We start from the raw sequence: 14,374 nt of genomic DNA on the forward strand, positions 1-14,374 counted from the left end.
ACCATTAACTGTTATTTCATTTCCAATTTAATGATATAAAAGCTCATTAAGTGAGAATGTTTTTCTCCAACAGAGGCCACAAAGTCATAATGGAGCTGAGATCCAATAAAATTGAAAGAAGCTTTTCCCCTTTAGTTGAGTTGTAGATACATTTTCTATATTCAATTCCTAAGTAGGGAGTGGTCTTGAAACCACTTATGCCTGAATTTAGAGCCTGAAGGAGGAAAATGTGTCCACTGGGTTTAGGCTTAACAGTGACTATGACTCCTTGCTGGCCACCAGATTTCTTGCTTCTTTAAGAAGACTGTGGCACATGCCCTTGGATTTATCTGAGTTGAGCTTATGGGAGTCTGTACCAACTTCTAAAATGACTTCCTCCGAATCTAAATCAGATGCCTATTCAGAAGGTTCAAAAGAACAGCTGTTACTGAATAAGAAGAGCGACTCACATTAGGCTCATTGGGCTGGAGTGGGAACTAAAATAAATCTGGTGGTTAAAAATATATATATTTTTAAAAATCACCCTTTATAATATTATACCCAAACTGAGGTGTTAATTGCAGCCATAGCTGAAGTTTTCCTTCCACATTTGACTCAAGGTTCTTAGCTATGGGGTCCCTTTGCATTCATGTAGTTCTCGCCATGAAATGTTAAGAAAGTAGACTGAAATTGATCAGACATTGGGTAACGCTATAATCAAGGCTCTATTCAGCAGGGGAAAAAAAAGACCCAGAAGACTCAGCTTCTCCTCACCTCTTGCTTCTGGCTCAGAGCCCTCTCGTTAACTCTGTCTCAGGTACTCTCTGCTTCTGTGTCTTCTCTCTGCTTCTGTCCTGGCCCCTCCCTGGGTTCTCTTGTCCCCCTCATTCTGACCTCAGCAAGGCTCTGTTAGCTCTTCTCTGCTTCTGTCCCTGCTGCTCCCAGGCTGGGCCGCTATCTCCTGCTTCTCTCGCTCTGCCACCCTCACCCTTGTCCTATTTTTCTCTGAACCCCTTCCCCCTCGTGCCCCCCCCCACACACACCTCCTCATCCCCTAGCCCTCCATTGTCTCTGAGGCCCCATTGCTACCTCAGTGTTCTCTGCTCTTCTAGGGCCATCAGTTTAATTCCCTGGTGGAACACGCAGCTCTGGCATGTAGGTCCAGCCCTGGCAGGCAGCGGGCGGTTATGAGTACGCGCTGCATTAAAGAGCCCGGCCGGGATTCTGGGGACTTGTGCACCTGAAGTCGGGGCTTCCTACCCGAGTTCCCTGAGTTCTCTTTCTCTGCCACCATTCCAAGTCCTATAAAGTTATCTATCAACCATTGTACCCTTCTCGTTCCCTAATTGGAAATGCCGTAAATACCACTGGTCACGATTTTAGGAAAGAGGAATCATTCAATTTTGATTTCTCAGGAAATAAAGCAGACCTGTTTGGGAAAAAAAGGCTACATTCAAAATAAATGCAATGTTCTCAGAAGCAGGGTGAACAGATTCCTAGGTAACTGGAAATTATTAGCCAGCTGTTAGTTTTACCATTTGGAAAAACTCCCCCAAATACTCCTAGGTCACCAAATTTTGAGAACTTCCTTATCGTATCACTGCTATGATATGATAGCGCTCCAGCCCAGGAGAGCAAGTTCCTGTTTGCATTCAGTCCTCAGAGATCTCAATCTGATTTTCTTTCAAACTCAGACTGATTTATTTAATATCCTCTATCTGTGAATCCAGACAGACTTTCTTTTACCTCTTTTTACCTGGCTGATTTAGCTTCCAAATCATTGTCTTTTGAAAAGTATCTGAGGTTGAAATGTATGGTTTCACTAATGTGGTTTGCAAACTGCAGGTGGTGGTGCACACACTTAATGCTTATAAATGGCTGTGCAATAAGTTTGATGTCCTGATGCTTATTTAATTTGTTCCTCAAAACTTAAGGAAGCCTATCTCTGGTGACAATGCTTTTGAAGGTTAGTCTACAGAGGCTTCATGGCAGGGCTGCATGTACAAAGGTGGGCTTGTCTTGATCCCCACTGGTGAATGTTTCCCCAGCAGAGCTCTCTGTCATGACATCTGAGACTTCAGGCAGCTGCGTGTGACAATGCATTCTAACTCAGAGACAAACTCTAATTTGCGCAGGATACACTCACATGTTTTCAGATTTCCATCCACACAGCCTGGGGGGCTCAGGGAGTCCCAGCCATTGCTGTGAGAGATCTCTGCTCCTCCTGAACACGTGCACAGGAGAAGGGCCCAGATTTGGAGCTGTCAGCTGTTCATGCTGTATGTATTTGCCAACCCCCAGGAAGGCTTTGATAAAAGGAAAATATGGTAGAGCTAGATTTTTCAGACTTCTATTGGAAGTGTAAGCATTTTTATTTAGTCTCTTAGCTGTGTCCTGGTGTCTGTTCTCTACCTGTAAATTGAGTGCTGGCTGAATAAGGACTAATTCCACATAAAATCTAGTGCCTGGGATGCATCTTCCTTCTTCTTCCTTCTTCTCCTGGCCTAGCCAAACTGGCCTGCTGAATAGAGCCTCATTATGGGCCCCAAAGTCCATCTTTGATTAAGGAACCCTGCCAAGATTGGTAGGCCCTCCGATTTGGTCTAGAAATTGTTTCTTCTATGGTATGTTTGCTGACTCCATGTGATTCTTTATATGTGTCTTGAAGAACAAACAGATCCTTTAACAACTTTTTTCTACATGAAAACAATCAATTCCAGCAGCCCAGCCCACATGAACCACCCTACAATAACAAAGCAGAGTGTGCTCGTGAAGGAGGAAAAAAAGTTTCGGTAAGGAAACAGATTTTAGTTTAAAATTTCCAAGGGGTGGTAGAAACAGTGAGTAAAATCCCAATATGAAATTTGAAAAAAAAAAAAAAACAGTAGCATTTATTTAATCAATTTGAGAAGGTTTTCTTAGGTATTTCCAAATTTTACTCTTGAATATCCAGGACCAATTTTTAAATCAGCCATATAGACCTTATTGACATTTGAAAATACTACCAAAGAGTGATCTGGTATAAAAAGATATGTGTCTCCTTTGCCTTAGGCAAAGGACAGAGATCCAAATTTTTAAAATAATCTGTTATCTTTAAGAAAGCTTTGGCTATAATATAAACATCACCATACGAAATGAGTAGTCATTTATGAGGATAAGCACTATCTCAGTAACATCAAGAATTTGACAGGACCTTGGCTTGTGGGAACCAATGTACTTGACCAAAGGTTGGTGAGTCAGGGATGCTGACCCAGGCCCAGATTATCAGCAACTATGGCTGTGTTGTCCAATGTGGTAACCACATATGCCTATTCAAAATTCAGTTGCACCTGCTGCATTTCAAGTACTTCATATGAAGCTACTTGTGGCTGGTGTCTATCATATTGGAAAGTACACATACAGAATATGTTCACATTCACAGACAGTTCTATTGAACAGTGCTGTTCCATAGGATTATTTACAAAGTGAGTCAAGTCTTGCCTCAGTGGCAAAAAGATAATATTTATGTAGTATATCATGTATCTTTAATATTTCATGTCCAAGGAACACTATGTGGCCATGAGCTGACCTTGGAAAAGAGGAGCATTCACAGTGGAAATTGAGAACTTTGATGAATGTATAATTGAACACTATTGTTACTACATATGTTGATTTAGCCCATCACATTATCTGAAAGCAGATCATAAGCCTGACCAAAGTAAAATACCTATTTTAGTATGACTAACGTTGATCGAGCCTCAATTATCTTTAAATAAGTCATATATTCAAATTAGAAAAGTTACTTATGCTAATGTAGAATTTTAGAAAATACAGAAAAGAACAAAAGAATATGTAACTTCAACTCCAAGAGAAAAAAATCAGTGTTCATGTATTAGTGAATATCCAATATTGCTTTTACAATGAAGCCTAGTCTTTAATTGATATTTTCCTATTTATATTGCTTCTTGCTTCCTCAATGTTTCCAACTGAAAATTGAAAGAGCCATCACCTTGCCTATTATTGCTATGAGATGTACCTTGCATCAGTGGTTTAACCAGGAGAATTGCTTTTTTTCTTGGGGTTTGACCAGAAGAATTTCAGCCAGGCTCTAGCCAAGCTTTAACTTGACAATTTCCACTTGTGAAACGAAATATATCTATATTATCTGCTAGCACAAATGAGGCCAAATTGTTAGTTCCTCTGGTAAAGCCGTATATGTGTGTGTGTATTTGTGTGGTGTGCTTGTATGCTATCTGCCCAAAAATGTATTGTTTATGATTTGTTGTTTGTGTCTGGTATTTGTGTTAAAAATGTTTCTAGTTTAAAAGGAAATTTCTTTTTTTAGATTTTGCTTTCTCTTCATCTCAATCTTCTATATTAGTTTCCATGGAAACTGGGAAATTTTCACTCAGCCCAGATCTAGAAAATTCAGTAACTTTTATTCATAATGTTGAATATGTATTCTCAGGAACGATACACACACACGCGCGCGCGCGTGCTTATTTATTTATTTAGCTGAACATATAAACTATCTTGGTTGTAAAGGGTTTTGGTTATGGAGATGAGACTATTATGGAAGCAAACTAGAATTTTGATCTCAGTAATTTACCTAATCTGTTTGGTTTTTAGATAACTATCCTTTGTATTGAAAAAATGTTTAGTATATTAATAGTAGTACTATGGTGATCACAAAATTTGTGAGTTTACTTCTTTGGAATCAACTTTGTTCGTTTGATTTCCCATTATCATAAATTAAATTTGTATATTGAATTTATAAATATACTTGTTAAGAAAGCTTTGAAGAGTTTTGCAAAGAAGTCATATGGAAACCAATTGGTAAAGTAGGAATCAAAAAAGAAAGCAAGAGAGCAAATATGACAAAAAGAAGATAGGAACCATGCCCATTCTCCATGGGAGAGATTTTTTATTATTGGATAACCCATCATGTAACGGACCATGTCCTTAACTCTGTAGCTTTTAGAGGTACAAGGTTGATTTGGCAGGTTTTAAAAATGCCCATTGTTCAAATTAGGGAGAATATCATCAAAACACTAATTCAATAAAGGCAGTTCTGTGAGAAGGTTAAAATGTTGTAGTCTGACAAAGTATATGATCTTTGTCAGGAGCAAAACAAAATAGAAGAGGGTTATAGAGCCTATGTTGTTGGATGCTGGAGGCATGGCTGAGTTCTTGTATTTGTACACTAGCGCAGTGCTGGTGGATAAGGAGAGAGAGGACGTGGACGCAATATCCATGCCTCCCCCACTCTTCACCCTAACAGAACTTCTAGTTCTTAGAATGCCTAGGCCAACATCCAGTAAGTCCTAGCCAATGACCATGGTTACTAGGTTGCCTCTAATTTGCTCTTCTAGTGCTACACATACATGAAAAGCTTACTTCTCCTACCTATTTGTCAAATTAGGTGTTGGCTGTTCACATTGTAGTTCCAGTGGACTTTACCTGTGATTGTTAAATTTGAAGTCCTGTCCTCACCCTTCATGCTTCACCATTTTTGATATGTGCTGTTCTGAAATCTGCTAGTGCTTGGTGACATACCATTGCTGTATGTGCTAAATATAGGAATGTTGTTAAATGGACTCTCCATTACCAACCTGATTTGTGTTTTTGTCCTTTGCTCACAAAAAAGTAGGAAATCCTAGAAATCTCTATTTGTGTGTTGCCACATCCTTGCTCAAGTGCTTGTGGCCATTATCGTGATTGTTCTAGTTGCTAAAATAGAACTTGAATAGAATCCAGAGACAGTAACGCTGATATCTAGTCATCTTTCAATGATGTATGCTCATGGAGGCATAGAACACACAGATGACAGAAATCCACAGTCAATCCTTGAATCCTATACTTGAAAAGAATACCAACACTATTTTTAATACCTAGGAGCTGAATTAATTCAGAGTTGATTTCCTTTACATTCTATCAAGGAGGTGGTTAGGGAAAAGTTGAGTCAGTATTAGAAAAGCTAAAGGAAGGTTAGTTAATGACTTGAATACTCTTTAGACATGTTGGAACTAATTGTATATAAGAGCAACATGAAAGTCAATGATTATATCCCCTTAAGGTGTGGAGGATTAAATTATAATGTAGATACTTCTAATTTTTCAGTAACTGAATAAAATTTGAACAGCTAGCTGTTACCATCCCTATGCTTAGGTATCCTACAGTCTTTTGTGAAATAAGTATGTAAGCTCTTTTATGCAGTGTCACAGCAGCTCAATTTACCATTCAGTTACACCATTGTGATTGCTTAATAGGCTGCTCTAATTTGTCTTTCCAGTGCTGGATTTTGATAGCTCTTGCTAAATAGAGATAAGAGTTAAGTGTTCTTTGTTCCTTTTTTTTAATTCAAATGTTTCTATTCTAAATTTATTTTCAAATTTATTGCAGAAGAAAAGCAATGGGGCACCAAATGGATTTTATGCGGAAATTGATTGGGAAAGATATGTGAGTATCAGAAGATTGTTTTTCTTTATTAAGTGTTTCACAATTTGAAAATGAGTCGAGGCATCCTTATGTTTATAAAAGGCAAAGAAATAAGTGAACATTCTCCATTTCATTAGGCAGTGCCTGGCATGCTTAGGGAGATAGAGGTTAAGGGCACTAGAGTCTCTAACACTGGATTCAAGACCCAGCCCTTCCATATATCAGCTGTGTCTGGCTTTGGGATAGTTGTTTGCTAACCAGCAGAAATGAAGTCAGTAGTTACTTTATAACATTGAGAGGGTTCAATGAGCTAATGATTTGCAGATTATATCAGTACCTGCCTAGCCTGTGATATGTGTTCCAAAAATATGCTTTTTAAAATATTAACTCCAGATTTTACAGTCCTGGTCTTTTTCTAAGCATCTTTGAGAATCAACTCAAGTCAGTTAACCTCTGGGGCTTGGTTTCATAGTGTCTTAGTCCATTCATTCTGCTATAAAAAAATACCATAACTTAGTGGCTTATAAATAACAAAAATTTATTTCTAACAGTTGTGTAGGCTGAGAAGTCTATTGTTATGTGCCAGCAAATTTGGTGTTTGGTGTGACTGGTTGTGGGCCCACTTTCTGGTTTGTGGATGCACCTTCTAGCTGCAACCTCACTGGGAAGTTTTTGTAAGGGCACTCAGCCCAACTATGATGGCTCCTCTCTTATGCCCTACCTCCCAAAGGCCCTACTTCCTAACACCATCACTTTGAGGTTAAGGTTTCAACATATGAATTTGGCAGGAACACAAACATCCAAACCATAACACAAAACAATTATTAGAACTTCATGGTATAGACTATTCTCAGGTCAAGTGACAATCATTCGTTGTTTTCAAGGAGTGAGCATACTCTCAGCTAAGACCTAAACTCTCCACCGGATTCCCCTGGAAATGGATTCACATCATCAACACCTACTTTGCCAACCACAATAGGATAGCCACAATCATTCTTGGATTTCCAATCATGTAAAACATGTAGATCATATTCATATCAAAGATCATTTCTATTGTATAGCAGGTGCCCAAATTCACAATCCCTACAAAAAGCTTTTGCATGTATATCCATTAGATGAATATCTTGACCCAGCCTCCCCTATTATAAAAGTTAATCTTGATATTAAAGCTTTTCCATATTTCTTAACAATAATTTTATTTTTACTTTATTTTATTTACTTATTTGACAGAAGAGACAGTGCACAAGCAGGAAGAGTAGAGGGAGAAGCAGACTCTCTGCTGAGCAGGGAGCCTGAGGAAGGGCTTGATCCCAAAACCTTGGAATCATGACCTGAGGCAAAGGCAGCCACTTAACCAACTGAGCCACTCAGGAGCCCCAATATTTTATTTTTACAATAAATAATACCACCATTTATTGACTCTGTCAGTCATAATATCAAATGCTATGGGTCCTTACCACCCTACAAAGCAAACACATTATTTGCATTTCACATAAAAGAAAGCTGAACCTCAGAGAGGTTAAATTATTGATGCTTCCCATTCCTCCAGTCTAAAACGGGTCAGTCTGCCAACCTCATCACCTGGTCCTCTCTATCTGTTTCCCAGGATCGGGATCTTTTAGGTATTTTTAGCAGTTCAGCTCCCTAAAATCTATCCCAACCCCTATGTTATGCTAAATTCAAATTTTTCACAAATACATTACCCTAAATCCAAATTGTTCACAAATAAGGGGAACTACTAAATATTAAGAAAGTGTGATTTGTTTTCCCAGAGTTAGTTACTCCTTCATTACCTAGAAGGACTTTGTAAGGACTTTTGTATTTTGTAAGATTCTTTAATACACACACAAAAAATGGGATACTCTAAGCAAACAAGAAGTATGACAATAAAAATGCCAAATCACTTATCAAATCACATACTACTCCATCTAAACCCTACACTCTAGTGCTATCTTTGGTCAACATGTGAATGCTTAAATGAAGTATAATTTCCCTCATATTTATTTAGTCTTGAAAACTAATTAGGTCATGTAAGAATTGCTGTTGCAATTCTACACTAGACACTACCTTCTTTAAGTCATAAGAAAGGTTTTATTCTTAAGAGATTATGTCATCTTGCTTTTGGCAGGGAGAGGTGAGAGTACAGGAGACCCCAGGGAAGATGTGACCTTAAGCAGAGCCCTTAAGTATAGTAGGGATTAACTGGCTGAACATTTGAGGGGAGACAATTCCAGGCAGAGAGAATGGCATTTATAAGGACCCTGAAATGGGAAAGAGCTTGTGTATTCAGACAGTATAAGTCAACAATGGAAAGAAGGCTGTGTAGCTGAGGGACTTCAGGGAAGGGAAGCTCAAACCTGAGCCAGGTCACGAGGGCCCTGGGCTGCACAGAGGCATTGGACTTCCTTTATTTTTCCTTTTTTTTTTTTTTTTTTTTTTGAGATTTTGATTATTTATTCATGAGAGATGCAGAGACAGAGGCAGAGACAGAGGCAGAGGGAGCCGCAGGTTCCCAGAAGGGAGCCTGATATGAGACTCAGTCCCAGGACCCCAGGATCACAACCTGAGCCAAAGGCAGACACTCAACCAGTGAGCTACCCAGGCGTTCCTGGGCTTTCATTATAAGTGCAGTGACAAGTTTTTAGCAGGGAAGTGACCTCAATACACTTGCATTTTTTAAAAAGTAAACTTGAATACTAAAGAACAAGAGGTAGACAATAAATACTTAGGAAATGATGGCTTTTCCATAGCATTCAGGCCTTCCTTCTCTCCATGGTCATAGCACTTTTATCACTTTGGGGACTCCAAAATCTCTCTCTCCGGTTCTGTCCTTTCTCACTTCCAAGGCCTATAATCTCCCCTTTAAAAGGGCCACCTTTGAATGGATTCACCTGCATCCCTTCTAGGGCACAGGGTGTAGTCTCAAATGTCTGGAGTCACAGCACACAGGTCTACCATTTGCTGTGTGTGTGTTCTTGGGAAATGGCATCTCATTTTTCTTACTTTCCTCCTAAGCAAATAGTTCTTTCCACGTGGAATTGTCATGAAGGTTCAATGCAATAAAGCGTAGGTTATAGTACTTACCATATAATAGGAACTTAAAGATGATAATACTAATCCCAATTATGCAAACTCTCCTGTATCTTTCCTCCTTTTAAAAATGTTAGTTGTGTGCTGTTGTAATTAGCTCATTAAGGAATACCAGCAGTGTCCCACAAACTGAGAGTACAAATCTTGGAGTCTTTTTTGACCCTTCCCTCTCCTTTTTTTCCTATGACAGATGTTACAAAGAACTAAGCACTTATCCTTATGAAATTCTTTGATTTTCATCACTTCCCACCACCACCAACATGGTTCATATTCTTAGCACATCTTCTTTGAATTGGTACAAGTATTTTGAATGAGATTTCTTTTCTCCAGTTTCTTCTGCCCACAGTCTGTCCTGAAGCATACTTCCAAAACACCTTTGGAAGCTGCTTTCTACCCTGAGAAGCAGCAGTAGCTACATTAGGTTTGAATTCTTCCTCCAGCATGTTGGCCATCTGTGGTCTCAATTCCAATGTTCTCCCCCTTTGCGGCTTCCTTTCTAGCCAGTTGTCTTCTTTGTTGCCTCTCCCTTCCCCATCTGAACCATGCTGTCCATTCTTACAGTCTCTTCCTTACTACCAACTCCCCTCTGCCCTCTCCATCTGTCCTGAAAGGCACATGCAGACCCCTTGTATTCTTTCAAGTTTCACTAATTTCCTCTTCCTTCAAACTCCTATCACTGATGATTGGTGTTTTATATTTCACTTCTTTTTAAAAAAAAAAAAAGATTTTATTTATCTATTCATGAGGGATACAGAAAGAGAAGCAGAGACATAGGCAGAAATAGAAGCAGGCTTCCCGTGGGGAGCCTGATGCAGGACTCGATCCCAGGACCCCGGGATCATGACTTGAGCCAAAGGCAGATGCTCAATCACTGAGCCACCCAAGTACCCCTATATTAACCTGTTTTGCCTATCAAAACACTTTGCCATTTTCCAGAGGAAAGATAATTTGCCTTTTGTCTTCCTTTATGTTGCTTCGTATAGTCCTTGGCTTACAATAAAACCATTATAAATGCTCTTTGAATGTTTTCTTTCATTGACAGTGGATTTCTAGATTATTTTTCTGATAGGAAGACTCTCTAAGTATCCTTCAGTAAATATCTACACATATACTGCTCAGCATTCACTTCCAAAGGTTAAAATCCTCACCTTCTAAAATAAGAGTCATATCTGTATCTTTAAATAGAAGTCTCTAGGAAAAAATGAACAATTCCTTGATTATTATCAGAATAATAAATGCTTAATCTACTCTTATATTTTGTAGAACTCCCCTGAGCTGGATGAAGAAGGCTACAGCATCAGACCTGAGGAACCCGGCTATATCCTTTCTTTGTTTTTTAATTTTAATCTTTATTTTCTCTAAGAAACTGTATGATAAACTCAGATTTTTTTTTTGATAAACTCAGATTTTGAAAAGGTGTTGAAATAACCCAAGCTTCCCAAGTCCCCTTGTTCCTAATACTAGAAATGAATGAACAGCAGAGAACAGCCTGATCACTAACAAGCAGGCATTTTGCCTTGATCTATTCATTAAAAAAAAAGAGAGAGAGGAGAAAGAAAAATGTACTGAGAAACAATTGTGTAAATTGCGGGTACTGGGGTTGTCTGTTAAAACCTGACATGACCATGTCACTTTTCGTGACTGGAAAAGAGCTCTCACCTGTGCCCTCTCCACAAACCATCCTTGGGCAAGCATCTCTGAAGGACGGAAAACTCCTCACGAATCATCCAGAGAGTGGCTTTCCTCTTTTGGTAGACAGGGAAGCTCATGTGGGCCTGTCAGTGTTTGTGCTACTGGGACATCACAAATGGTCACTCGAAGCAAAAATGTAGGACATTGAACTATTGCTCCTGGAAATTCACTATCCTTAATCGTGTTCCAAGAAAAGGTGAATAAATTCAAACCTTTTCCTGATTTGCTCTTTAGTCATCTGTGTATTTTGCTTTGATTTTCTGCCATCTAAGGGTACTTTTGCTGCCTCTGTTTGCAATCACTCTTGTCTTATACTCATTGCTTCCCATTAAGGAAAAGAGTATCTTTAAGTTATGTTATCTTTAACTGTGTTCTACCTACCAAAGGAAAGCACTTTTATTCTTCAAGCGAATCGGAAGAGGAAGAAGAATCACACAAGAAATTTAACATCAAGATTAAGCCATTGCAATCTAAAGACATTCTTAAGAATGCTGCAACCGTAGATGAGCTGAAGGCGTCCATAGGCAACATTGCACTTTCCCCATCACCGGTGGTGAGTGGTTTTATGTAGATCTTTGATGAGTCTGGACAGACAGCTGTGTTCTGCCCATACATGTTAAATAGATCAGAAACTCCTTAAGCTGGAGGCTGCATATGGTCACCGTTTTGTGAACTTTGTCAACCTTAAACAGCTCGTTCTATTTTAGAAAGCTATCCTCATTTTATACTGTAATACTTGTACTTTTCAAAATGGTGAAAATGTATGGGACCACATTTGTTTTTGACTTACTCTCCTGCAAGCATTTGAAAAAGAAGGAAAAAATAACAAAAAGATTATCCAGAGTTACTTCTGGGACAATTAAAACCAATATGAAGTTTACATGTTTCCTAAAGATGATGATTTAAAAACATAGTGTCCTTTTTTTATGACGTAACACCTAGAAACAAGGAAATTATTTTCTTAAAAACAAACAAACAAACAAACAAACAAACAAGAAACCAACCTTTTCATTACTATGCTCCCAAAAGAAATATTAACCTAATATAGATCATAGTCTAAGAAGATATTAAGACTCATAATCCTCATATTTTATTAGCAAATTGTTTTAAGTGCTCTTATTTTTTAGGCACCTAAGATTTAGGTAGCCTTATTTATATTATTCAAATTGGTATTTCTCTACAATTTTCTCTTTATCCCCACCCCATTCCCATCTGCCAGATTTCTGTAGTTGCTGAATTCTAAGTTCCAACACATACGCTATTTTCTTGGTGGTGGTTGATAAATGCTACAACTGTCTTCTAAAGATAGCTGTAAAGAGTAGATGAAGGTTCTCAAACTAGCAGCTAATATGTTCTTGGCATATTCTTCAGAAAGATGTGATCTTCCTACAGCAGCCCCCTGAAAGAGGTGGTTAATAAATGCTGAACCATTTTTGAGATGCTTTTTAAAAATATCTCAACTAAACTTTCTTTTTTTTTTTTTTCAACTAAACTTTCTAAAGAAGTTACAATCATCTATCCTTTGAGAATAAATATTTACCTACCTGGGATGAATAAAATCTATAATGATGCCTTCTTTGGAACTTAGTGCTTATAATGGCCTTTATCACTACTGTTAGTGATGAATAAAATGATTGTTAATAGTAATCAACCACCAGAAATGATATTTCAGGTAATTTTTAACTCACTTGGTATTTCAAGATGTCTCCCTGAGAAAAGAGACATGAAATCTATTCATTTTCTGTCCATTCTGCAATAGAAGTACAAATTTTATTTTATTTATTTTTTTTGGAAGTACAAATTTTAAACTCATACGTTGGTCTGTAATACTAGTTATTTCTAGTAAGAGGGGCATTTTCAATGCATACATTTTCACTTTTCAAGTTGACATCTTTCAAATCATTTTTCACTCACTGAATTTTTTTTAAAATTGATTATAAAATTTTATCTAAATGCCTGAAATCCATTTATATTCACTTTTCTGTAGGGTCTAATACACTTAGTGGGCATTTGGAAGCTACCTGGGAGTATGTGTCAGAAGATAAGATCATGGGATTAAATGAACAAATTTACGTGAAAGAAAATTTACTGGAACAGTTTCAAATACACAGAATATATTTACTGAGAGCTAGTTGCATCTAGGAAGGAAGAAATTCCCTGTATCACAAACAATATGTATGCCCAAGTCACCTGGCAGATATTCCTCCAACCAGATATGTTGCTGAAGGTGCAGCAAGAAGAGTGGTGGTTTACTCTGAACTCTTCTCAACGCCTATTTTCAAGGTAATATCTTGATATGATGTGGTTAAGACAGATGAAAAGATTTAGGGAAAGCAATGTGAAGAGTAGTGGGGACACCCAGGGAAATCAACTATGGAGTTAGGCTATTTCTTCACACCAACAACACCACAAACCAAGGGACCCTCGGATCCACTTACCACCACCACCCCTGCATCCCCAGCTTGCTCCCTCTAATGTGAGAACCTGGCTCTGCCATTAGTATGATTGCCAAACATTTATGATGTTTGATATTTAGTATAGGGGAGTGGGCTGTTATTGCTACTTTAGGGAAAGGTAGTGTTTCTGGATATACATAAGTAAAAAGAGAGATTGTAACGGAGAACATATTCTTGGTTTTAGGATCCTTACTCTCTTCTAGATAACCCATGTGTACCTACATTTCACAAATGACATGAATAGTATGTTATCTCCAGAACCAGATAAGTAGAAAAAAAAATCTGAAATCCAGTTAGTGTCATGATAAAAATGGCAAATCCTTTGTGCAACTTTAGATGTTTCCAGTCAGACAATCAGACATTTATATGTCTACACTGAGTTTTGGTGCAAAAAAGAGAAATAGAGTCTATGCTAGTTAATAATATATCAGTATATTTCATGTAGGCTATGATTCTTATGCTACAAAAGTGTCAATCATCATACTAATAGAAATAGAGGAAATTTCAAATGGTAAACTATTCATAACAATGGCTTATGCTGGATTTCTAATCTATTTCTTTTAAGGAATTTAAAGATTAGGTTGTGTCTCACTTGTTCTGTTCATCCATCTGTGAATATGTATCAATGAATTATAACTCATTTTATATCTCTTATCATAAACAGGTTCTTATTTTATTTGAATGGTTCCCTATACATACTACATGGCCAAATTACCCAATAATGAATGAATGGAGTGAAT

General features: G+C 37.9%; 1 protein-coding gene across 27 annotated transcripts in view; it reads left to right on the plus strand.

Annotated features, from left to right (window-relative positions):
* The window catches only part of SGIP1 (SH3GL interacting endocytic adaptor 1), a 204,969-nt gene that overhangs the window by 88,703 nt on the left and 101,892 nt on the right, over positions 1-14,374 (plus strand). For 8 of the 27 annotated variants that reach the window (XM_072820660.1, XM_072820659.1, XM_072820661.1 and 5 more), the window contains 5 exons: positions 713-796; positions 2,703-2,771; positions 6,361-6,417; positions 10,750-10,804; positions 11,556-11,731. In XM_072820660.1, coding sequence (XP_072676761.1) covers positions 713-796; positions 2,703-2,771; positions 6,361-6,417; positions 10,750-10,804; positions 11,556-11,731 — 441 coding nt within the window. Of the gene's footprint in view, positions 1-712; positions 797-2,699; positions 2,772-6,360; positions 6,418-10,749; positions 10,805-11,555; positions 11,732-14,374 lie in introns of all 27 variants that reach the window. The other 19 variants (XM_072820664.1, XM_072820679.1, XM_072820672.1 and 16 more) reach the window with 4 other exon arrangements.

This window comes from Canis lupus, chromosome 3, assembly GCF_048164855.1.
Source record: "Canis lupus baileyi chromosome 3, mCanLup2.hap1, whole genome shotgun sequence".
Taxonomy (NCBI): Eukaryota; Metazoa; Chordata; class Mammalia; order Carnivora; family Canidae; genus Canis; species Canis lupus.